Here is a 27,764-nt window from a genome sequence, read left to right as displayed (position 1 = left end):
ACTGCAAAATCTCATATTTTCTCTGCTCATCGCTGCAGTGAAAATATAAGTTTTATTAGTTTGATAATTTTCTATATTTCAATGGCAAAAATGCAATAAATATATATACTACTGGCCTTATATCAGGTTTCAGTGTCTCTTTGTTATTGAGAAATTCATTCAAATATTTCAACACATTTGACCACTTTGACCTCAAATGAAGACACAAGTGCATTAATTTTAAAAAAAACTTTAATTTTTGCCCTTCAGCTCAGTTACTGGGTCTCTTAATTTATAAAAGAAGTGGTTCGAAGATTTAAGTCTATTTGACATATGTGCCCTTGATATAGGTCAAGGTCATTCATTCTAACAAACTTGATAGCACTTCACTCCAGCCTGCTTAAACAGACCCAGTATCAGGTCTCTAGGCCTCTTATTTATTGATAAGAATTTGTTTAAGTCTATTTCACCTCTGTGATCTTGAATGTAGGTAAGAGTCATCCATTTGAACAAACTTGGTACATTTGTACATGTAGCCCTTCACCCCAGCATGCTTCATACAACAAGTCTGTGGGCCTCTTGGTTATTGAGAAGTCAATGTTAAAAGTGAAAAGTTAACACTGGACAGATGACAGACGCCACACCATGCCACACCATAAGCTCACACATGTGAGCTGAAAATTTGAACATTAGAATATCAAAGAACAAAGTCTAATAATTATCATTTGAACTTATTGTAATTAAATTAACAATGAAAGTACAATTAAAGTTTGAACACAAGTCAATCAAGTAACAAAGTTAAAAGAATTCAATGAATGATTTAAATGGTAAAAAATTCGGACCTTATAGAGGAGCTAGACACTTATGCAGGATATGTAATTAATAGATACTAGGTTTACTAGTGGTTCATGTGAGTCCTGTATTTGAGGGAATAGCTAACATTGTGGGACTCATAGACATTACAAGTGTAGATTGATCAACAGAGATAGCCCTTGTATACTAGTATTGTTAATAAACACAATTTAGGATCCAGTTGGTAAATAGGCCTTCTCACTCCTTATAGAGAATCTACATCTTCAAGTTATTTAACAATCTCCAAAAAATTTTAATTGAAATCTCATCATTAAAGTAAGTATATAAAACAAATTGACTGTGAGGAAAAGGGTAGCAATAATTAACATGATCTGATTATCATAATATAGTCTTAGATAAAATAATCAGAATATATCAATGTGATTAATGATGAAAAAAAACGACAAGTAATGAGCACTTTATCCAGGTTTCATGTGTCTGTAGTCTGACCGTTGGCTGTACCTGGTGCTGGCTCCAGTGCCTGAAACAGATCAAATACCTCATGTAAACCTTACATACATACTTTCATGGAGAACACAGTACAACATTATAATTACCTCCCCTGAATTGTCTGTTACACTACAGGACACAGTAGGACATTATAATTACCTCCCCTGTATTGCCTGTGATACTACAGGACACAGGTGCGACATTATAATTACCTCCCCTGTATTGTCAGTTACACTACAGGACACAGTAGGACATTATAATTACCTCCCCTGAATTGTCTGTTACACTACAAGACACAGTACGACATTATAATTACCTCCCCTGTATTGTCAGTTACACTACAGGACACAGTAGGACATTATAATTACCTCCCCTGAATTGTCTGTTACACTACAAGACACAGTACGACATTATAATTACCTCCCCTGTATTGTCTGTTACACTACAGGACACAGTAGGACATTATAATTACCTCCCCTGTATTGTCTGTTACACTACAAGACACAGTACGACATTATAATTACCTCCCCTGTATTGTCTGTTACACTACAAGACACATTACGACATTATAATTACCTCCCCTGTATTGCTCAAGACGCTACAGGACACAGTACGACATTATAATTACCTCCCCTGTATTGCCTGTGATACGACAGGACACAGTACGACATTATAATTACCTCCCCTGTATTGTCTGTTACACTACAGGACACAGTACAACATTATAATTACCTCCCCTGTATTGTCTGTTCCACTACAGGACACAGTACGACATTATAATTACCTCCCCTGTATTGTGTGAGACACTACAGGACATAGTACATTATAATTACCTCCCCTGTATTGTCTGTTACACTACAGGACACAGGTACGGCATTATAATTACCTCCCCTGTATTGTGCGAGACACTACAGGACACAGTACATTATAATTACCTCCCCTGTATTGTCTGTTACACTACAGGACACAGCTACGGCATTATAATTACCTCCCCTGTATTGTGTGAGATACTACAGGAAGTTAAACACATGATCTTTTTATTATAGTTTTCTGACATAAGTATTTGTTCATATATATAAATAATTACCTATATTGCAACAAATCAAGCATAAGTTGCATTATACCTTTTTAACAAATTGTGGTAAAACAAATGCTGCACGGTGTATGGCTGTGTTGTAGTAGAGGAGACCCATTTGACTAATCTCTTCATCTGTATAATGCCTGACTGGCTCCTCAAAAACCACATCCTACAAATGATAAATAATACAGATCAACAGTTGTCTCTTCATAATAAATGGGTGGAAAATTCTACTATTTCATTTTCAATTACGTATGTCTATATTTGATCACATGTTATTCCATTTTACATCAAATTGCACTCTGCCACTGTGATTAACTTGTATTGCACTCTTGTGTAATTCTTCAGTGAGGTCGTGTGACTTGTGTGGATGTTCAGTGAGGTCATGTGAATTTGTGTGGGATGTTCAGTGAGGTCATGTGACTTGTGTGGATGTTCAGTGAGGTCATGTGACTTGTGTGGGTGTTCAATGAAATCATGTAATTTGTGTGGGTGTTCTTATGATGTTATGTAATTTGTGTTGATGTTCTGTGAGGTCATGTGACTTGTGTGAGTGTTCTGTGACGTCATGTGACTAGTGTGGGTGTTCTGTGACCTCATGCGACTTGTGTGGGTGTTCTGTGCCATCATGTGACTTGAGTTGGTATTCTGTGACATAATGTGACTTGTGTGGGTGTTCTGTGACGTCATGTGACTTGTGTGGGTGTTCTGTGATGTCATATGACTTGTGTTGGTGTTCTGTGACGTCATGTGACTAGTGTGGGTGTTCTGTGATGTCATGTAACATGAGCTAGTGTTCTGTGATGTCATGTGACTAGAGTGGGTGTTTTGTGACGTCACATGACTTGTGTGGGTGTTCTGTGAAGTCACATGACTTATGTCGGTATTCTGTGATGTCATATGACTTATGTTGGTGTTCTGTGAAGTTATGTGACTTGTGTGGGTGTTCTGTGACGTTATGTGACTTGTGGGTGTTCTGTGACATCATGTGACTTGTGTGGGTGTTCTGTGACATCATGTGACTTATATGGGTGTTCTGTGACATCATGTGACTTGTGTGGGTGTTCTGTGACATCATGTGACTTATATGGGTGTCCTGTGACATCATGTGACTTGTGTGGGTGTTCTGTGACATCATGGGACTTGTGTGGGTGTTCTGTGACATCATGTGACTAGTGTGGGTGTTCTGTGACATCATGTGGCTTGTGTGGGTGTTCTGTGATGTCATGTGACTTGTGTGGGTGTTCTGTGAGGTCATGTGACTTGTGTGGGTGTTCAGTGAGATCATGTGACTTGTGTGGGTGTTCTTATGATGTCATGTGACTTGAGTTTGTGTTCTGTAACATCATGTAACATGAGCTAGTGTTCTGTGACATCATATGACTTGTGTGGGTGTTCTGTGACATCATATGACTTGTGTGGGTGTTCTGTGACATCATGTGACTTGAGTGGGGGTTCTGTGATGTCATGTGACTTATATGGGTGTTCTGTGACATCATGTGACTTGTGTGGGTGTTCTGTGACATCATGTGGCTTATGTGGGTGTTCTGTGATGTCATATGACTTGTGTTGGTGTTCTGTGACGTCATGTGACTAGTGTGGGTGTTCTGTGATGTCATGTAACATGAGCTAGTGTTCTGTGATGTCATGTGACTAGAGTGGGTGTTTTGTGACGTCACATGACTAGTGTGGGTGTTCTGTGAAGTCACATGACTTATGTCGGTATTCTGTGATGTCATGTGACTTGTGTGGGTGTTCTGTGACGTTATGTGACTTGTGGGTGATTTGTGACGTCACATGACTTGTGTGGGTGTTCTGTGACGTCACATGACTTATGTCGGTATTCTGTGATGTCATATGACTTATGTTGGTGTTCTGTGAAGCTATGTGATTTGTGTGGATGTTCTGTGACGTTATGTGACTTGTGGGTGTTCTTTGACGTTATGTGACTTGTGTGGGTGTTCTGTGACGTTATGTGACTTGTGGGTGTTCTGTGACGTTATGTGACTTGTGTGGGTGTTCTGTGACGTTATGTGACTTGTGTGGGTGTTCTGTGACGTTATGTGACTTGTGGATGTTCTGTGACGTTATGTGACTTGTGTGGGTGTTCTGTGACGTTATGTGACTTGTGGGTGTTCTGTGACATCATGTGACTTGTGTGGGTGTTCTGTGACATCATGTGACTTATATGGGTGTTCTGTGACATCATGTGACTTGTGTGGGTGTTCTGTGACATCATGTGACTTATATGGGTGTCCTGTGACATCATGTGACTTGTGTGGGTGTTCTGTGTCATCATGTGACTAGTGTGGGTGTTCTGTGACATCATGTGACTAGTGTGGGTGTTCTGTGACATCATGTGGCTTGTGTGGGTGTTCTGTGACATCATGTGACTTGTGTGGGTGTTCTGTGAGGTAATGTGACTTGTGTGGGTGTTCAGTGAGATCATGTGACTTGTGTGGGTGTTCTTATGATGTCATGTGACTTGAGTTTGTGTTCTGTAACATCATGTAACATGAGCTAGTGTTCTGTGACATCATATGACTTGTGTGGGTGTTCTGTGACATCATGTGACTTGAGTGGGTGTTCTGTGACGTCATGTGACTTGTGTGGGTGTTCTGTGACATCATGTGGCTTGTGTGGGTGTTCTGTGATGTCATGTGACTAGTGTGGGTGTTCTGTGATGTCATGTGACTTGTGTTGGTGTTCTGTGACGTCATGTGACTAGTGTGGGTGTTCTGTGATGTCATATGACTTGAGTGGGTGTTCTGTGATGTCATGTGACTTGAGTTTGTGTTCTGTGATGTCATGTGATTAGTCTGGGTGTTCTGTGACATCATGTGACTTGAGTGGGTGTTCTGTGACATCATGTGACTAGTGTGGGTGTTCTGTGATGTCATGTGACTTGAGTGGGTGTTCTGTGACATCATGCGACTTGTGTTGGTGTTCTGTGAGATCATGTGACTTGTGTGGGTGTTCTGTGAGATCATGTGACTTGTGTTGGTGTTCTGTGACATCATGTGACTTATATGGGTGTTCTGTGACATCATGTGACTTGTGGGTGTTCTGTGACATCATGTGACTTGAGTGGGTGTTCTGTGATGTCATGTGACTTGAGTTTGTGTTCTGTAACATCATGTGACTTATATGGGTGTTCTGTGACATCATGTGACTTGTGGGTGTTCTGTGACATCATGTGACTAGTGTGGGTGTTCTGTGATGTCATGTGATTAGTCTGGGTGTTCTGTGACATCATGTGACTTGTGTGGGTGTTCTGTGAGATCATGTGACTTGTGTTGGTGTTCTGTGAGATCATGTGACTTATATGGGTGTTCTGTGACATCATGTGACTTGTGGGTGTTCTGTGACATCATGTGACTTGAGTGGGTGTTCTGTGACATCATGTGACTTGAGTGGGTGTTCTCTGACGTCACATGATTTGTGTGGGTGTTCTGTGATGTCATATGACTTATGTTGGTGTTCTGTGACGTTATGTGATTTGTGTGGGTGTTCTGTGACGTTATGTGACTTGTGGGTGTTCTGTGACATCATGTGACTTGTGTGGGTGTTCTGTGACATCATGTGACTTGTGTGGGTGTTCTGTGACATCATGTGACTAGTGTGGGTGTTCTGTGACATCATGTGACTTGTGTGGGTGTTCTGTGATGTCATGTGACTTGTGTGGGTGTTCTGTGACGTTATGTGATTAGTCTGGGTGTTCTAAGATGTCATGTGACTTGTGTAGGTGTTCCGTGACGTCATGTGACTAGTGTGGGTGTTCTGTGACATCATGTGGCTTGTGTGGGTGTTCTGTGATGTCATGTGACTTGTGTGGGTGTTCTGTGAGGTAATGTGACTAGTGTGGGTGTTCAGTGAGATCATGTGACTTGTGTGGGTGTTCTTATGATGTCATGTGACTTGAGTTTGTGTTCTGTAACATCATGTAACATGAGCTAGTGTTCTGTGACATCATATGACTTGTGTGGGTGTTCTGTGACATCATGTGACTTGAGTGGGTGTTCTGTGATGTCATGTGACTACCCCTGCGAGATGATATTCATGAGTTCATGAATGTTCATGAATCATTCTGTGACATTCATCAAAATGATTAAAATAGTAATGAATTTTGAAGAATTTTCATGAATGAGAATTTGACTTTAAAATTGAACATTTTCTTGAATAAAAAAATACCTTACATTTTAAATTGAATAACAAACTTAATATCTAAAGTTTTAAATTTAATTCCATGTCTATATTACAATTTTGATGTTGGCTTAAAGAAGAATAAGGAAACAATAAGAAAACTTCAAATTTCCCGCCAAATTTTCCCGCCCAAAAATTTCTAGCAGGAGAGTTCCAATACATGGCAGCCATGAGGATTTTCTCACAGAGATGAATAACATGTTATTTTACAAATGAAGGCAAGTATTTATCTTTCATACCTGCTTCATGATCAATACAACACTACCAGGAAATGAAATATTCAACTCTGGAAATATGTCAACCTGTTTATAGGTAAGAATTAACTTAAAATCAATCACCATGCATGTGACCCAAATTTACATAGTACACATAATATTCAAATAGCTTTGCATTTCTTAAATTGCATTGCCCATTTAACTTAATTGTTCAAACACACATCATATGTGCAATGAGAATTAATGCAATAATGAAAATAAATCACTCTTATCTGAAGAATATTAAAAGGATTTTCCATCCAAATGATTGTGTAAATATACTCATTTCAAGCAGTTATGAATTTTGAAACAAGTGGTGGATCCATTTGAATGCAATTTTTAATGGAAGGACTACAAGGATATTGTCAAACATGCATAGTGATACAGTTCATGACAAACTTTGATGAAATTAAGCGGTAAAATGCATGCAAATTCATTTTCTAAATAAGTTCATAACTCATGAATTAATCACGAATTATCATAAATAGAATAGTTCATGAATATTCAAGAAATATGATGATTTTATGGATGAAAATCTTGATTTCAGTATTAATGAATGTTCATGAAATATTTCATTCATGAACATTCATCATAGTTTTAAGTTCATGAATATTCATGAACTAATCATGAATTGTCATGAATGAAAAAGTTCATGAGTATTCATCATAGTTTTAAGTTCATGAATATTCATGAACTAATCATGAATTGTCATGAATGAAAAAGTTCATGAACATTCATGAACTATGATGATTTCATGAATGAAAAACTTTCTTACATAATTCATGAATATTCATGAACAAAATTTGAAAAAAATGTTCGTGAAGTTTTAAGTTCATGAATATTCATGAACTAATCATGAATTTTCATGAAATTAAAATTCATGAGTATTCATCATAGTTTTAAGTTCATGAATATTCATGAACTAATCATGAATTGTCATGAATGAAAAAGTTCATGAGTATTCATCATAGTTTTAAGTTCATGAATATTCATGAACTAATCATTTATTGTCATGAATGAAAAAGTTCATAAACATTCATGAACTATGATGATTTCATGATAAAAAACTTTCTTACATAATTCATGAATATTCATGAACATAATTTGAAAAAAATGTTCATGAAGTTTTAAGTTCATGAATATTCATGAACTAATCATTAATTGTCATGAATGAAAAAGTTCATGAACATTCATGAACTATGATGATTTCATGATAAAAAACTTTCTTACATAATTCATGAATATTCATGAACATAATTTGAAAAAAATGTTCATGAAGTTTTAAGTTCATGAATATTCATGAACTAATCATGAATTTTCATGAATGAAAAATTCATGAGTATTCATCATAGTTTTAAGTTCATGAATATTCATGAATTAATCATGAATTGTCATGAATGAAAAAGTTCATAAACATTCATGAACTATGATGATTTCATGAATGAAAAACTTTCTTACATAATTCATGAATATTCATGAACATAATTTGAAAAAAATGTTCATGAAGTTTTAAGTTCATGAATTTCATGAAAATATTCATGAATAAATCAAGAATATTCATGAATAATTCATGAACTATTCATGAATGTTCATGAATTATTCATAATCGTTTCACAGGGGCTATATGGGTGTTCTGTGACATCATGTGACTTGTGTGGGTGTTCTGTGACATCATGTGGCTTGTGTGGGTGTTCTGTGATGTCATGTGACTAGTGTGGGTGTTCTGTGATGTCATGTGACTTGTGTTGGTGTTCTGTGACGTCATGTGACTAGTGTGGGTGTTCTGTGACATCATGTGACTTGAGTGGGTGTTCTGTGATGTCATGTGACTTGAGTTTGTGTTCTGTAACATCATGTGACTTATATGGGTGTTCTGTGAATGATGCTGTTTTGCAAAGCTTTGATGACTATTGTTGAATAAAATGCAATTTAAATGGCATGGGATCCCATATTTAGCTTTCTGTGACATCATGTGACTTATATGGGTGTTCTGTGACATCATGTGACTTGTGGGTGTTCTGTGACATCATGTGACTAGTGTGGGTGTTCTGTGATGTCATGTGATTAGTCTGGGTGTTCTGTGACATCATGTGACTTGTGTGGGTGTTCTGTGAGATCATGTGACTTGTGTTGGTGTTCTGTGAGATCATGTGACTTATATGGGTGTTCTGTGACATCATGTGACTTGTGGGTGTTCTGTGACATCATGTGACTTGAGTGGGTGTTCTGTGACATCATGTGACTTGAGTGGGTGTTCTGTGACGTCACATGATTTGTGTGGGTGTTCTGTGATGTCATATGACTTATGTTGGTGTTCTGTGACGTTATGTGACTTGTGTGGGTGTTTTGTGACGTCACATGACTTGTGTGGGTGTTCTGTGACGTCACATGACTTATGTTGGTGTTCTGTGACATCATGTGACTTATATGGGTGTTCTGTGAATGATGCTGTTTTGCAAAGCTTTGATGACTATTGTTGAATAAAATGCAATTTAAATGGCATGGGATCCCATATTTAGCTTTCTGTGGCATGGACAGTGAAATGTTAGAAAACAGTTTTGGCCTTGGTCAATACTGGTCATGTTTACTCCATAAATTATCATATTTATCAAAACAAGTCCATTATAATAATATTATCTACATCAGAAAGGTTTTATGTGTGGTCATGTATTGATTGCCTACATCACAAAGGAGAGATTTATTCTGTTATAGTAAGGTATCAATACTTAAAACAGATATATTCAACATCAACATGCATCATTTAACTACAAATGTACTAGTTTAATATGCTGATATGTACCGGGCTCGTACTACACATGACAAATCCAATATGGCCTCCTGTATAACTTGGCATGACAGTGTAGGCAAACCCTACGCGAGGAAAAGCTATGCGTGCCATCGTCACAAACTGCTGGATAAACTCCAAGTCAAAGTAGAAGCTCTCACCTGAAGAAAACCAAAAATCATTTTTATAATCAATCTTTTTCTATTTTCTTAGGAATTCTAAATTGTTGTTTTTTTCAGAAGACTTACATGATATACATGTACATGTATATTTAATTCTAGAGAAAAGTCTTCAATCTTTATTAATTCTAGAGAAAAGTCTTCAATCTTTATTAATTCTAGAGAAAAGTCTTCAATCTTTATTACTTCTAGAGAAAAGTCTTCAATCTTTATTAATTCTAAAGAAAAATCTTCAATCTTTATTACTTCTAGAGAAAATTAATCTTCAATCTTTATTAATTCTAAAGAAAAATCTTCAATCTTTATTAACTCTAGAGAAAATTAATCTTCAATCTTTATTAATCCTAGAGAAAAGTCTTCAATCTTTATTAATTCTAGAGAAAATTAGTCTTCAATCTTTATTAATCCTAGAGAAAAGTCTTCAATCTTTATTAATTCTAAAGAAAAGTCTTCAATCTTTATTAATTCTAGAGAAAAATCTTCAATCTTTATTTATTCTAGAGAAAAGTCTTCAATCTTTATTCATCCTAGAGAAAAGTCTTCAATCTTTATTAATTCAAGAGAAAAACCTTCAACCTTTGTTAATTCTAATGTCATTAGAGATGTACACAGATCGACTACAGTTCAGTATAGTACTACTACTGGAGGAGGCACCAGTAAGATATTTGGACATTAAAAATAATAACCTTTGAACTGTGAAGTATGAAACAAGAGGCCCATGACTCTTAACAGTAACCTGAATTTTGAAATATTTCCTGGTAATTGTATGGTATGTGCAGTACAGGGCCTCACCTTGTGAGCAGACTATGCCTCCTGGGGCCAGAGCAATTTTCATACTATTGTAGTAATCTGTTTCAAACAGGCCTTTAGCCACACCTGTGAAAGAAAAAAATTATGTTAAAAAGGTAACACTGACGATATTAACCCCCTCCCACCGTGAACTGATCAAAACTCTGAACACTGACAATACTAACTCCCTCCCACCGTGAACTGATCAAAACTCTTAACACTGACAATACTAACTCCCTCCCACCGTGAACTGATCGAAACTCTTAACACTGACAATACTAACTCCCTCCCACCGTGAACTGATCGAAACTCTTAACACTGACGATACTAACTCCCTCCCACCGTGAACTGATCAAAACTCTGAACACTGACAATACTAACTCCCTCCCACCGTGAACTGATCAAAACTCTTAACACTGACGATACTAACTCCCTCCCACCGTGAACTGATCAAAACTCTTAACACTGACAATACTAACTCCCTCCCACCGTGAACTGATCGAAACTCTTAACACTGACAATACTAACTCCCTCCCACCGTGAACTGATCAAAACTCTTAACACTGACGATACTAACTCCCTCCCACCGTGAACTGATCAAAACTCTGAACACTGACAATACTAACACCCTCCTACCGTGAACTGATCAAAACTCTTAACACTGACGATACCAACTCCCTCCCACCGTGAACTGATCGAAACTCTTAACACTGACGATACTAACTCCCTCCCACCGTGAACTGATCAAAACTCTGAACACTGACCAAACTAACTCCCTCCCACCGTGAACTGATCAAAACTCTGAACACTGACAATACTAACACCCTCCCACCGTGAACTGATCAAAACTCTTAACACTGACGATACTAACTCCCTCCCACCATGAACTGATCAAAACTCTGAACACTGACAATACTAACTCCCTCCCATCGTGAACTGATCAAAACAATATGTTATCCAGAACACTGACAGGTCAGCAAGGGATCCGTACTGTGGCAATATATCCCCCATAATCATCAAAAAGACATCTACTTATATATATAGTAAAGTTGAAGCATGACATTTGGACTTTTACTACAATGTAAGTGACTCTTGTTTTCTTGAAAAGCTACAGAGATTGACATTATATACCCTCTGACTAGATCTCCGACTCCATTGTCTTTACCTTTGGTCAGTTGATTCCTTGTGTAATTGCTTCCTCATGCCATGACAAAATCTTCATGAATTTGATCTAAACCTTTGACCCTTCAACTTTGACCTCCAGACATTTAACTCCTTTATTTCTATCCAACTTTTCTTCAAAGCATCAATGATCATAACAAAATATTAATCAGTTGAAAGATACAAATTTAATCTTGACCTTTGACTTGGACCTTTGGTCAGTTGAGTCCTTATTAATATAAAACCATTTTTGCTTCATAGTGACATTACAAAATGTTAACTTAGTGAAAAGCTACAAAATTTGACCTTGAACTTTGATCCTGAGACCTTGACCTTTGGTTAGTTGACTCCTTGTTGAATTCTAACAGGCTATAATTAGTAGAATTCATATCCCTACTTTCCCCCTTTTCATGAGCGGGTAATCTGATAGTATTTGTTGCAGTTATTGCAAAGAAACATAAAAAAAAAACATTTTCCGTTATTCAAGGGGCCATAACTCAGCCAAATAATGTCCCCGAAAAGTGGTTTGGAATTTGGCCGAGCTATTTAGGCATTTAATATTGTTATCAAGTTTTCAAGAAAATATGATATTTGTTGCTGTTAATGTATTGCACGGAAACAAAGTTTGGCCAATGGATGGACAGACAGACGGACGGACAAAAGCAAATCAATATCCCACATTTCGGTGGAAGCGGAGGATAACAAACATTGCTTCATAGTATCATAACAAAATATTCATTAACGAAAAGCTACAAAATTTGACCTTGACCTCTGACCAATGATGTTGATCTTTGGTCAGTAGAATCCTTCCTTAATTCTGAACAACTTTGCTTCATCATGTCATGCTTTGCTTCATAATAGTAAGAATTTAATCTTCATCTTTACAAATACAGGATTTGAAGCATTGGACCTAGACAGTTGTATATACTTAACTTTATATATATACTAGGCTCTGTAGTATCAGAGATGATCACATCAAACGACGGTTTTATATATTTACCTATAGGGTCTGGAGCATCAGTGATCACATCAAACGACGGTTTTATATATTTACCTATAGGGTCTGGAGCATCAGTGATCACATCAAACGACGGTTTTATATATTTACCTATAGGGTCTGGAGCATCAGTGATCACATCAATCGACGGTTTTATATATTTACCTATAGGGTCTGGAGCATCAGTGATCACATCAAACGACGGTTTTATATATTTACCTATAGGGTCTGGAGCATCAGTGATCACATCAAACGACGGTTTTATATATTTACCTATAGGGTCTGGAGCATCAGTGATCACATCAAACGACGGTTTTATATATTTACCTATAGGGTCTGGAGCATCAGTGATCACATCAAACGACGGTTTTATATATTTACCTATAGGGTCTGGAGCATCAGTGATGATCACGTCAAACTCTCCCTTGTTCTGTTTCATGAATTGTACACCGTCTCCAATAAACACTTTCAGTCTTGGGTCTCCAAAGCATTTAGACATCTCCGGCAGGTACTTCTTACTTACTTCTACAACTTGCTGTAACAAAAAGTTAACTTTCATTTCACATTTGTTTCAAGACATTACCGATTACCTCCCTAGTTCTGATTTTGTGTCCTGAGATTGGACTTAGATTTGCCTGATTTTGTGTCACAAGATTGGACTTAGATTTGACTGATTTTGTGTCACAAGATTGGACCTAGATTTGACTGATTTTGTGTCACAAGATTGGACCTAGATTTGACTGATTTTGTGTCACAAGATTGGACCTAGATTTGACTGATTTTGTGTCACAAGATTGGACCTAGATTTGACTGATTTTGTGTCACAAGATTGGACCTAGATTTGACTGATTTTGTGTCACAAGATTGGACCTAGATTTGACTGATTTTGTGTCACAAGATTGGACCTAGATTTGACTGATTTTGTGTCACAAGATTGGACCTAGATTTGACTGATTTTGTGTCACAAGATTGGACCTAGATTGGACTGATTTTGTGTCACAAGATTGGACCTAGATTGGACTGATTTTATGTGCTGAGATAGGACCTAGATTTGTATATGTTTACTATTCCAAATGACCTAGTCTAATTACCCTTGTACATTTTCAAGGGTCTGTATATGAATCAATACTTTTGTTTTAATGTCTGCATTTTCTATTACTTAGTTTTACCACCTATATGACTCTGCCTACTGCTAGCTACGTCCCATCATCAACTACAGCCAAATGTCTGTAATCACACATCTGTATATGTCTGCCTAGTGCTAGGCAGCACATCCCACGAACTACAGCCAAAGGTCAAAAGTTTTTGCAAAGTTTAATTTCATTTATAATCTTTACACCTTTGAGACAGGGCCTCTTCAAGCACAAAGATAATTATATATATAATCTAGTATCAACATTTACCACAGCAATTCTTAAATTTAACAAGAGATCCCAGAGGGATCTTGGCGCCCACCATTGAATGATCTTTATAGGTTCCATGTCAGATTGATCTTTTCTCTACTTTTCCCTTCCTCTAAGTCTTACTAATCTGTGTAAATTCAGAAACAGCCCTCTAGTACTTTTCAAACAAGGGGAACCTATATATAAAATTTAAGATTTAGCGATAATGGCTGTCTGTTGTTTTCGGATTGGTCCCAAAATGCAACACCAGGGACCAAGGGGAACCTACATATGAAATTTGAGAAAGATCCCTTCAGTACCTTCTGTAAAATAGCGATAACAAACTTCAATTGGACCTAAATACGAAAATTTGAGAAAGATCCCTTCAGTACTTTCTGAGAAATAGCGATAACAAACTTCAATTGTCAAAATCCAAGATGGCTGCCTGTCGGCCATGTTGTTTTCCGATAGGTCTCAAAATGCAATATGCATAACTAGGCACCAAGGGAAACCTACATATGAAATTTGAGAAAGATCCCTTCAGTACTTTCTCAGAAATAGCGATAACAAACTTCAATTGTCAAAATCCAAGATGGCTGCCTGTCGGCCATGTTGTTTTCCGATAGGTCTCAAAATCCAATATGCATAACTAGGCACCAAGGGAAACATACATATGAAATTTGAGAAAGATCCCTTCAGTACTTTCTCAGAAATAGCGAAAACAAACTTCAATTGTCAAAATCCAAGATGGCTGCCTGTCGGCCATGTTGTTTTCCGATTGGTCTCAAAATGCAATATGCATAACTAGGCACCAAGGGGAATCTACATATGAAATTTGAGAAAGATCCCTTCAGTACTTTCTCAGAAATAGCGATAAGAAATTTCAATTGTCAAAATCCAAGATGGCTGCCTATCGGCCATGTTGTTTTCCGATTGGTCTCAAAATGCAATATGCATAACTAGGCACCAATGGGAGCCTACATATGAAATTTGAGAAAGATCCCTTCAGTACTTTCTCAGAAATAGCGATAACAAACTTCAATTGTCAAAATCCAAGATGGCTGCCTGTCGGCCATGTTGTTTTCCGATTGGTCTCAAAATGCAATATGCATAACTAGGCACCAAGGGGAGCCTACATATGAAATTTGAGAAAGATCCCTTCAGTACTTTCTCAGAAATAGCGATAACAAACTGCAATTGTCAAAATCCAAGACGGCTGCCTGTCGGCCATGTTGTTTTCCGATTGGTCTCAAAATGCAATATGCATAACTAGGCACCAAGGGGAGCCTACATATGAAATTTGAGAAAGATCCCTTCAGTACTTTCTGAGGATTAGCGATAACAAGAATTGTTTACGGACGGACGGAGGGACGGACGGACGGACGGACCACGGACCACGGACCACGGACCACGGACGCAGGGCGATTTGAATAGCCCACCATCTGATGATGGTGGGCTAACAATTTAGGGGCTGGTAGCCTGTCCAAGAAAATCTCTGGTCTTATGTTATTTGGCGAAGAACCGAGAGAAAACGACATGGTCGTAGCTTGGTGATCTGACCATAAACCTTTAATCTGGTACTCAAACCCTAGTCACCTTGTCCACCACCTGACCACCCATCTTAGCCCTAGTCACCTTGTCCACCACCTGACCACCCATCTTAGCCCTAGTCACCTTGTCCACCACCTGACCACCCATCTTAGCCCTAGTCACCATGTCCATCACCTGACCACCCATCTTAGAAGTGTAGAAGTTGTACCTCATCGATCTCACAGAGAACCACACTTTGGACATCGTGTTTAAGGACCTCACGAACAACACCGCCGTCACCACCTCCGACTACCAACACCTGTAATAGAGAAAACAGGTAAAAAACATACAATGTAATAACAAGAGATCCCAGAGGGATCTTGGCGCCCACCATTGAATGATCTTTATAGGTTCCATGTCAGATTGATCTTTTCTCTACTTTTCCCTTCCTCTAAGTCTTACTAATCTGTGTAAATTCAGAAACAGCCCTCTAGTACTTTTCAAACAAGGGGAACCCATATATAAAATTTAAGATTTAGCGATGATGGCTGTCTGTTGTTTTCGGATTGGTCCCAAAATGCAACACCAGGGACCAAGGGGAACCTACATATGAAATTTGAGAAAGATCCCTTCAGTACCTTCTGTAAAATAGCGATAACAAACTTCAATTGTCAAAATACAAGATGGCTGCCTGTTGGGCAGGTTGTTTTCTGACTGGTCTCAAAATCCAATATGCATAACTAGGCACTGAGGGCAACCTACAAATGAAATTTCAGAAAGATCCCTTCAGCAATTTCCGATAAATATCGATAACAATTTTCAATTGTCAAAATCCAAGATGGCTGCCTATCGACCATGTTGTTTTCCTATTGGTCCCAAGATGCAATATGCAGAACTACAGACCAAGGGGAACTTACAAAAATGTTTGAGAAAGATCCCTTCAGCACTTTCTTAGAAATAGCGATAATAAGTTTCAATTGTCAAAATCCAAGATGGCTGCCTATCGGCCATGCTGTTTTCCGATTAGTCTCAAAATGCAATATGCATAACTAGGCACCGAGGGGAACCTAAATATGAAAATTTGAGAAAGATCCCTTCATTACTTTCTGAGAAATAGCGATAACAAACTTCAATTGTCAAAATCTAAGATGGTTGCCTTTCGGCCATGTTGTTTTCCGATAGGTCTCAAAATGCAATATGCATAACTAGGCACCAAGGGAAACATACATATGAAATTTGAGAAAGATCTCTTCTATACTTTCTCAGAAATAGCGATAACAACCTTCAATTGTCAAAATCCAAGATGGCTGCCTGTCGGCCATGTTGTTTTCCGATTGGTCTCAAAATGCAATATGCATAACTAGGCACCAAGGGGAGCCTACATATGAAATTTGAGAAAGATCCCTTCAGTACTTTCTTAGAAATAGCGATAACAAACTTCAATTGTCAAAATCTAAGATGGCTGCCTGTCGGCTATGTTGTTTTTTGATTGGTCTCAAAATGCAATATGCATAACTAGGCACCAAGGGGAATCTACATATGAAATTTGAGAAAGATCCCTTCAGTACTTTCTCAGAAATAGCGATAACAAACTGGCTGCCTGTCGGCCATGTTGTTTTCCGATTGGTCTCAAAATGCAATATGCATAACTAGGCACCAAGGGGAGCCTAAATATGAAATTTGAGAAAGATCCCTTCAGTACTTTCTCAGAAATAGCGATAACAAACTTCAATTGTCAAAATCCAAGATGGCTGCCTGTCGACCATGTTGTTTCCCGATTGGTCTCAAAATGCAATATGCATAACTAGGCACCAAGGGGAGCCTACATATGAAATTTGAGAAAGATCCCTTCTATACTTTCTCAGAAATAGCGATAACAACCTTCAATTGTCAAAATCCAAGATGGCTGCCTGTCGGCCATGTTGTTTTCCGATTGGTCTCAAAATGCAATATGCATAACTAGGCACCAAGGGGAGCCTACATATGAAATTTGAGAAAGATCCCTTCAGTACTTTCTCAGAAATAGCGATAACAAACTGCAATTATCAAAATCCAAGATGGCTGCCTGTCGGCCATGTTGTTTTCCGATTGGTCTCAAAATGCAATATGCATAACTAGGCACCAAGGGGAACCCACATATGAAATTTGAGAAAGATCCTTTCAGTACTTTCTGAGGATTAGCGATAACAAGAATTGTTTACGGACGGACGGACGGACGGACGGCTAAAAACTCAGAATACCTGCATGAGTACCCATTTATACAGCTAGATGTACTGTACCGGTGTATGTAAGGGTCATTACAGTCCTGAGCGACAGAGGGAAAGGAGCAAAAAAAAATGAGTATTTATATTTTAAAATGCATGAGTTCACCATTCCATCACCTATTAACAGGGATGGAATTAAAGCTCCCACCATTGAATGATCTTTATTGGTCCTATGTAACACTGATCTTTATTGGTTCTATGTCAGACTGATCTTTATTGGTTCTATGTAATATAAGACTGATCTTTATTGGTCCTATGTAAGACTGATCTTTATTGGTTCTATGTAATATAAGACAGATCTTTATTGGTTCTATGTCAGACTGATCTTTATTGGTTCTATGTAATATAAGACTGATCTTTATTGGTTCTATGTCAGACTGATCTTTATTGGTTCTATGTAATATAAGACAGATCTTTATTGGTTCTATGTAAGACAGATCTTTATTGGTTCTATGTCAGACAGATCTTTATTGGTTCTATGTAACACTGATCTTTATTGGTTCTATGTAATATAAGACTGATCTTTATTTGTTCTATGTAATATAAGACTGATCTTTATTGGTTCTATGTCAGACAGATCTTTATTGGTTCTATGTAAGGCAGATCTTTATTGGTTCTATGTAATATAAGACAGATCTTTATTGGTTCTATGTAAGGCAGATCTTTATTGGTTCTATGTAATATAAGACTGATCTTTATTGGTTCTATGTCAGACTGATCTTTATTGGTTCTATGTAATATAAGACAGATCTTTATTGGTTCTATGTAAGACAGATCTTTATTGGTTCTATGTAAGACAGATCTTTATTGGTTCTATGTCAGACTGATCATTATTGGCTCTATGTCAGACTGATCTTTATTGGTTCTATGTAACACTGATCTTTATTGGTTCTATGTAATATATAAGACTGATCTTTATTGGTTCTATGTAATATAAGACTGATCTTTATTGGTTCTATGTAAGACTGATCTTTATTGGTTCTATGTAATATAAGACTGATCTTTATTTGTTCTATGTAATATAAGACTGATCTTTATTGGTTCTATGTAATATAAGACAGATCTTTATTGGTTCTATGTCAGACTGGTCTTTATTGGTTCTATGTAATATAAGACAGATCTTTATTGGTTCTATGTCAGACTGGTCTTTATTGGTTCTATGTAATATAAGACAGATCTTTATTGGTTCTATGTCAGACTGATCATCTCTCCTTTTTTCTTTTCCTCTGAACAATCTGATAACAAGGACAAGTGGAACCTACAGGTGATGTTTGAGAAATATTCCTTCAGTTCTTTTTAAGAATAAAGCAATAACAAATCTCAATTCTCATAAACCAACCTGTTGGATATTTCATTTTTCTGATCAAAAACCTAAATTAAATTGGTATAACAATTTAATGGACCAAGGGATACTTAATATATACTCGTCACTTATGAGAAATATCCTTCCAATTTTTCAAGATATAGAGATAACAAACCTCAATTCTCAAAATCCAATATGGCTGCCTGTTGGACATTTTGTTTTTCTGATCAAAACTCTGAATTTAATTAGCACAACTAGTGACCAAGGGGAACCTACACATGAAGTTTGAGGAATTTCAATTTCCAGGTAATTTTCAAGAAAGAGCGATAACAAGGATTGTTTCCGTACAGACAGACAACAGAGGGATGTCAGACCACAGACCCTAGATACCGAACAATTTGAAAAGGAGAATTACTTTTTGGACTCTTTAATGAATTGTTTAAATGAATGTACATACATTTTCCCCCACATTTTACTTGTCTACAGTTCCTGTTTCTCACAAGTGCCATTTTCAATGCCTTTTTCTCAGCTGTTTGCATAGTCGGTCTCAAACCTGTCAGTCACACTCAGATTTGCCTCACATCTGTCCCGCAATTTTCTCCCTATTCTCACCCATGTTTCACATCTTATTCTTCTCTGTCTGATGTCTATCTGAAACTTGTCTCACACCTGTCTCTCAAAATAGTCTCACACCTGTCTCACACCAATGTCACACCTGTCTCTCACACTAGTCTCACACCTGTCTCTCACACTAGTCTCACCCCTGTCTCTCACACCAATGTCACACCTGTCTCTCACACCAATGTCACACCTGTCTCACACCAATGTCACACCTGTCTGTCACACTAATCTCACCCCTGTCTCTCACACCAATGTCACACCTGTCTCACACCAATGTCACACCTGTCTCACACCAATGTCACACCTGTCTCTCACACTAGTCTCACACCTGTCTCTCACACTAGTCTAACACCTGTCTCACACCAATGTAACACCTGTCTCTCACTAATCTCACACCTGTCTCACACCAATGTCACACCTGTCTCTCACACTAATCTCACACCTGTCTCACACCAATGTCACACCTGTCTCTCACACTAGTCTCAAACCTGTCTCTCACACCTGTCTCACACCTGTCTCACACCAATGTCACACTTCTCTCTCACACTAATCTCCCACCTGTCTCACACACTAGTCTCACACCAATGTCACACCTGTCTCACACACCAGTCTCACACTAATCTCACACCAATCTCACACCTGTCTCACACCAATGTCACACTTCTCTCTCACACTAATCTCCCACCTGTCTCACACTTGTCACACACTAGTCTCACACCTGTCTTTCACACTAATCTCACACCTGTCTCACACCTGTCTCTCACACTTATCTCACACCTGTCTCACACACTAGTCTCACACCTGTCTGTCACACTAATCTCACACCTGTCTCTCACACTAATCTCACACCTGTCTCTCACACTAATCTCACACCTGTCTCTCACACTAATCTCACACCAGTCTCTCACACTTATCTCACACCTGTCTCTCACACTAGTCTCGCACCTGTCTCTCACACCAATATAACACCTGTCTCACACCTGTCTCTCACACTAATCTCACACCTGTCTCTCACACTAGTCTCACACCTGTCTCTCACACTAGTCTCACACCTGTCTCTCACACTAATCTCACACCTGTCTCTCACACTAATCTCACACCTGTCTCACACTAATCTCACACCTGTCTCACACCAATGTCACACCTGTCTCTCACACTAATCTCACACCTGTCTCACACCAATGTCACACCTGTCTCTCACACCTGTCTCACACTAATCTCACACCTGTCTCACACTAATCTCACACCTGTCTCACACTAATCTCACACTTCTCTCACACCTGTCCCCACCACTGTTACACCTGTCTGTCACACTAATCTCACACTTCTCTCTCACACTAGTCTCACACAAATATCACACCTACCCCTAACACTAATATCAAACTTATCTAACATTAGCCTCACACCTGTGTCTTACACCTATCCCTAACACTAGTACATTATTGTATCACACTTATCTAACATTTGTCTCTCACCTGTCACACACCAGTCTCACATCTGTCTCTCACACCAGTCTCACATCTGTCTGTCTTATCTCTCTAACAAATATCTCATATCTATGTGTCTACCACACATCTCATGTCTTTCTCACAATTGTGTAATTCACCCTGGACTAAAAAAATGACATTTCTTTCTGCTAACATGTCTGGAAAAAAGTTAAGGTCAGGAAGAAATCTTTCTTGAAAGTGGCCAGGCCACTTCAGGTTATGAACAAAAATATAGGACAACACAGGTAGATGTACTTTGGCAGTGTTAAAATGACAGGTTACAGTTAATCATATAATGACAACAGTGACCTACTGATCCTTACATTTACCAATATTACTAGTATAATGTTATTAAACTGATATCTACCTAAAGTAAGTTACGCAGACCTACCTTACATTTACCAATATTACTAGTATAATGTTATTAAACTGATATCTACCTAAAATAAGTTACGCAGACCTACCTTACATTTACCAATATTACCAGTTAAATGTTATTAAACTGAATAAGTTACCCAGACCTACCTTACATTTACCAATATTACCAATAAAATCACATTAAACTGATATATCTAAAAGTTACTCATCCTCCTATCGTTTCTTAAACAGAAAATCACACATTCATTTCACTTGGCCTTTAAAACTTATGCAGCAGAAAAAATCCATGCACCACACTGAGTATACCAGATGTCTACTCGTCTGGTTTTTAATTAACACAGGAAGCGCTTTTAACTGTCTGTAAAGTATTCATTAGTACAAACCATAAAAAATATAACATGTTTAATGGCACTTAGAATCCAGGATATGCACAACAGCTGTTCAGAGAGAAGGTGCCTTCATTGGCACAGGTGGTGTCTTCGTTGGACATTCAGTAGAATGTTTATATCGTGGGTGACTTCTGTGGACATTCAGTAGAATGTTTATATCGTGGGTGCCTTCGTCAGACGTAGATATCCCCTGTTTAGTTTCAGAGAAGATGTCGTTTATATCAATTCAGCCAAATTGACCAATTTTGGCCCCGCCCCTCAGGCCCCCAAGGGGTCAGCCTCATCATTCGTACAATTTTGAATCCCCATCGCATTGTGATGCTACCAGGCAAATATGAGCAATATCCATTGTTTGGTTTCAAAGAAGAAGTCAATTACTGTATACCTGGTATTTTTCGCCCCAGGTTATTTTCGCCCTTGAGCAACACAAAAGATATTCTCCCCATTTTAAATTCGCCCTAAACTATTTTTAAGAAATGTCTTTTCCTCGTTTACAACCGAAAAATTCCGTTCGGAATTCCCGATACAGTTGCACTCGGAACACTCGGGACTTATCAAGTTCACCCATTTTCTTTCCGTCACATACCCCGCTGAGGTGTGAAATGTAATCAGGTGTTAAATATACAACGTTTACCTGTGTTCAGATATACTTTTAGCCTATATTGATTCAAATAGTATCAGGTATGCATGGTTGATTTTAAGCAAACACGATGAATTGTAAGTTCACTGTTTATTTTTGGTGCGTGACTAATTACTGACCAGTGTTTTCTCTTGTACATCGATGGAAGCCACAAGCGACGGTGAACTCATAAAATCAGCCTTCACAATGACAAGAATTTGATGCTATTTTGTCTGCATCATTTAAAAAAAAAAGACTGGATATTTAAAGGGACTTAGTGTTTATAGCTTTTTTAAAAAAATCAAATATACTAAACCTAGTACGCTATCTTAGCCCACATATTCTCGATTTAAATCAACGCGATATTGCAAATTTACTAGGCCTAGATTTAGACCTAGATTTTATTTCACATGAATTATTTTATAATGCATACATATATAACACGTGTTGCTTGTGAGTGTATAGAAACAAAACACACTTGAAAAGTACGAGGGTATGTTTTGGATCCGACTACAGTCCCCTGTGAAATATTAATGATTATGAATAATTCATGAACATTCAAGAATAGTTCATGAATTATTCATGAACAAAATTCATGAATATTCTTGATTTATTCATAAATATTTTCATGAAATTCATGAACTTAAAACTTCATGAATAATTTTTTTCAAATTATGTTCATGAATATTCATGAATTATCAACTATCATCAAAGGCGAAAAAGGCGAAAATTAAACGGGGGCGAAAATTACCAGGTATTCAGTATATTAATAGAGCCAAATTGATCAGCTGATAGTGCGGTACTGGGACTGACCTTCACCTTATTATAGAATTAATATGACAGATTACTGGCCAGCTGATTGTGTGTACTGGGGTTGACCTTTACCTTTTTAGGGTTAGGATGACAGTTTAGGGGAAGGTGTGCAATCATTTCTTGGTAGGCAAATTCGTCCCGCTCCGAGCACTGAACTATTCCATCTAGTACCAATACATTTCCAAACGATTTACTGAAAAATAAATAAGATTTTATGACTAGACTTGTAGAAAATTAATACTTTATGATACAGTGTTAAGGATAAAATGAATAACCGTTTTTACAAAAGAGTTTTCATTTTGTCCGCTTTAGCAATTTTATTTAAATTATATATATAGGTCGTAACTTTTTCACAGTTGATCCATGACCTTTTCACGTCTGGTCAGGGAAAATGTCTGTTAATGTTGTTTGACCATTGCAGTGGCCTGGTGATCATTTAATATTTTTGTCAGTGAAAACATTCAGGTGAGAAATCCAGGAGACAAAATATCAGGTTAGAAATCACAATATGTACATTGTATACCAGCTAGGAGACAAAATATTTAAGGTAAAAAATCACAATATGTACATTGTATACCAGGAGACAAAATTAGCTATATAGACTTACAAGAGATAAACCTGACCAGTAGTGACCCATAAACCATTTGTAGCCAAGATAATATTTCATTTTACAAGACGATCTATATAGCTTTCTGTATGAGTCATATACTAAGGGAACTGTCAAAGGCAAAAAGTCTTCATTACCAATACAAATGGTCAATTATCTGGAAACCAAATAAGATTGCATTAGATCTACAAATCAAGATCACAGTCCATATAAATTCCCTTCAGCTTGGTCCAGCATTAACATAATTTAACCATTTAAATCAATTTTGAAAATGTTTTTCTTTTTTATGATTCCAGAATTATGTTGAGATTTTAATCCCAAAAGCAAAAGGGAGTATTTTATTTCTATTGATTTGTCTTGCAATTCATGATTTATTTATGACAAATAATTTCCAGTCAGCCCATGTTTGTCAGCCGTGACATAACTAATAATGATCATTTTCTATCATAATTTTAAATTACTGGCTATGTAATATGGTATGTAAGCATAATAAATGTGTTTCAACAGTTTGTCTTTCCTGTATATTGCAATCATTATTCTACATAGATTTCAGATTGCATGAGGTTAATATTTTGGGTTGGTCTCAGTCAGACCTAGTTCACTGCCCGGTAAGACCTAGTTCACTGTCCGGTCAGACCTAGTTCACTGCCCGGTCAGACCTAGTTCACTGCCCGGTCAGATCTAGTTCACTGCCCAGTCAGACCTAGTTCATGGTTTGAAATTCTCACAGTCACGCCTTATACACACCTTAAAAATTCTACAGTACATCACTTTTAAAAATATGTTTTTTTTTATGTAAAAATATTTACTTGCTTTTTATTTCCGCACTGTATTTAATTTGTAGTGAAATTTAAATCCTCAGAGAAAGCATCAACTATACAGTGGTGCTGAACATTTGAACCTCAAAGAAGAATATCAAAACTTAAATCAGGAATACATACAATTGCAGACCTTCTAAAGAGTTCAGAGGACATAACTTTCTATTCATTTGAAGAACTTTCAAATAGATATCAATGATATACAAATTTTCTTCAGGTCCCAGGATTAATATCTGCAGTTCGGAAATGTCTACCAGATCCGGTCCTCTACCCCAAAATATCCCACCAGTTATTCGCCCTTTACTACCTCCTAATATACAGTGTTTTCTCTCAGGTATCAGTGATTCAAAACTCTTTTATAATATTTTCAATAAAACAGACACTGTTGCTACTGGCAAATCAAAATGGAATGAACAGCTCTTATTTGATGAAGAGGAATGGAGTAAAAATATACAATATTCAACGTAAAGTTAAAAAAAAAATACTAAACTTCAATGGCTTCAATATCGCATATCTCATTATATTCTTACCACCAACTCTAATTTGTTTAAATATGGCATAGTAAATAGCCCTATGTGCACTTTCTGTAACAATTATTCACTTGATGTGGGAATGCCAGGAAGTGCAAAATCTATTACAAAATTTTGAATCACTAGTAGATGCACTCTATATTCCTTTTGCAATAAACAAACATTCTTTTCTTTTTGGATTCACAAACAATAGTATTAATGCAACAGTTGATAATATAGTAATTCTTATCATCAAACAATACATTTACAGAACGAGGTGTCTTAATAAATCCTTTATAGACTTTATAAATTGTCTTGATATTTAATAGCCAAAAGTAATTCCTGACAGATTACAAACACACTATTACATTCCTTTTGTAACTAAAGCTAATATGTCATTATCAATATTACTTCCCACATCTCTACCCTAAAGGAAACACTTTTGATTTCTATCTCTCTACAGAAATAAATAATTTACTTATGTACATGTATTCAAATTAACCGCAAGTATATTCTCCTTGTTTCTATCACCTTTTTTTTCTTTCTTTCCTCCTTCTTCCCTTCTCTTAAATATGTTATGTTTCAGTGTGAGAGTGGATATACTAGTACAAGTATATATATGTATGCATGGGTGTAAATGAAACAATAAATGAATATAAATATTGATACAATGAATAAGTTTTAAAATGTATGTGAGGATATATGTGTGTATATGTAGGAATATACATATATGTAATCTGTGAGTGAATGAGAATGCAATTGTAAAAATATGACCTTTAATGTAATACTCTCTCTCTGTTATGTGTATGTGATTATACATGTATATATGTATTATATTAATTATACACCATGATTTCAAAATAAAAAATGAATTATAAAAAAAAACAACTTAAGGAGCATTAATTCATCCATGCCAGTTTCCACAAGAAAATAGAATAAAATTCAAGTGTAGATCCTATGTATAGTATATGTAGATCCTATGTATAGTATATGTAGATCCTATGTATAGTATATGTGTATAAATGTAAAAAGGGAAGTGCCAGTAATTATGACATAGCTGTTTTATGATACCTCAGTATTACCTGTATCAGCTGATCTAAAGGTACATACTTGAACGATACCACCACTCAGGTATAAAATTTTAAAATTTTATGAGACTTTCTGACCCACCTCCTTTGTATGTTATTGGGAGCTCGAGGACCCATGCATTACTTTGGGTTCAACCAAGCAGAACTTGTGTATAACAGAGATGGTTGATGGCCATTGAACTATATATTTTTAGCTATAATAGCATCCTATGGATGGAGGATCTTACTACGTTCTATATAACAGCAAATGAACCTATAGAAAATTAAATGTAACATGTATACTCATTCCTAAACAATCTCATAATAAAAAACACATTTCCACGTGTTTGTCAGATGATTTATCACTATGCGAGTAGTAACCACAGGCACAGCTACATGTATGTTAGCCCGAGTTTCCTCTGGCACCGACACCTACACCAGACATGGTGTCAGGGCCAGAGGAAACTCGGGCTACATGTATGTATGTACTAGGCCTTCAGTTAAATTCACATCTTACCAATCCACATTTATCTGGTAATGATACAATACGTAAATAGCAAGTTTGCAGGTTGGAGAAAACCACTAACTTGCGTATAATACGCATATTTGTCTGTTATATGTCATTTAAGGTATAACTTTGTAACTAAAAATTGCAAAAAATTAATCTATATATGTCCCTGATCAAACTTACCTTAAAAACAAAACAAACAAAAACAAAAAAAAACAAAAAAGCCAGATTGCATATTATGCACAAGTTTGCGGTTTTCTCCGACCTGGTTTGTAGCCTGTGATAATAGCTATACATGTAAAATTAAATTTATATTAAATCAGATTTATAACGATTTAACTTTCTCAACTGTAGTGTTCAGATTTTGGCAATAAAATTATTGCACAAACAAAACATAATAGAGACAGATATCTTTACCTCTTGAATACGAGGATTTCTTGATATTTGGATTTAGCGTGGTGTAAAACTTCTTCGATCTGATAAGATTGGGAATAGCCAGCCCACAAATCATTCTCCTCTCGAAACCACTTTCCCTCAATGCATGCCATCTTTTACAAAGAATTAGCAACGTCACTCGAGAAGAAGACAATTGTGTTGTGTACAATTGTTTCGCCCAGTAAACGATAATCCCTATAAAACTGGATTGTCAAGTAACCACCTTTCCAACACACGTTTTCGCAACACAATGCTTGATAGTAAATGATATTGATATATAAGTCCTGAAAACTCCGAAAGATAATAT

At 37.0% G+C, this 27,764-nt stretch overlaps 1 protein-coding gene across 1 annotated transcript; it reads right to left on the bottom strand.

The window, feature by feature from the left end:
• Positions 1–13: 13 nt before the first annotated feature.
• LOC117332497 (spermidine synthase-like) lies at positions 14–27,711 on the bottom strand. Its single transcript, XM_033891429.1, has 8 exons — positions 27,440–27,711; positions 23,586–23,706; positions 15,869–15,958; positions 13,109–13,262; positions 10,573–10,656; positions 9,617–9,762; positions 2,406–2,528; positions 14–1,312 (listed from the first exon to the last, which is right to left on the bottom strand). Exons 1-8 carry the CDS (start codon positions 27,568–27,570, stop codon positions 1,262–1,264), a joined length of 900 nt encoding a protein of 299 aa, XP_033747320.1. The 5' UTR covers positions 27,571–27,711; the 3' UTR covers positions 14–1,261.
• Positions 27,712–27,764: the final 53 nt, after the last annotated feature.

This window comes from Pecten maximus, chromosome 8 (assembly GCF_902652985.1).
Source record: "Pecten maximus chromosome 8, xPecMax1.1, whole genome shotgun sequence".
Taxonomy (NCBI): Eukaryota; Metazoa; Mollusca; class Bivalvia; order Pectinida; family Pectinidae; genus Pecten; species Pecten maximus.
The sequence above is the reverse complement of the archived record's forward strand: the minus strand, read 5'-3'. Positions and strand labels throughout refer to the sequence as shown.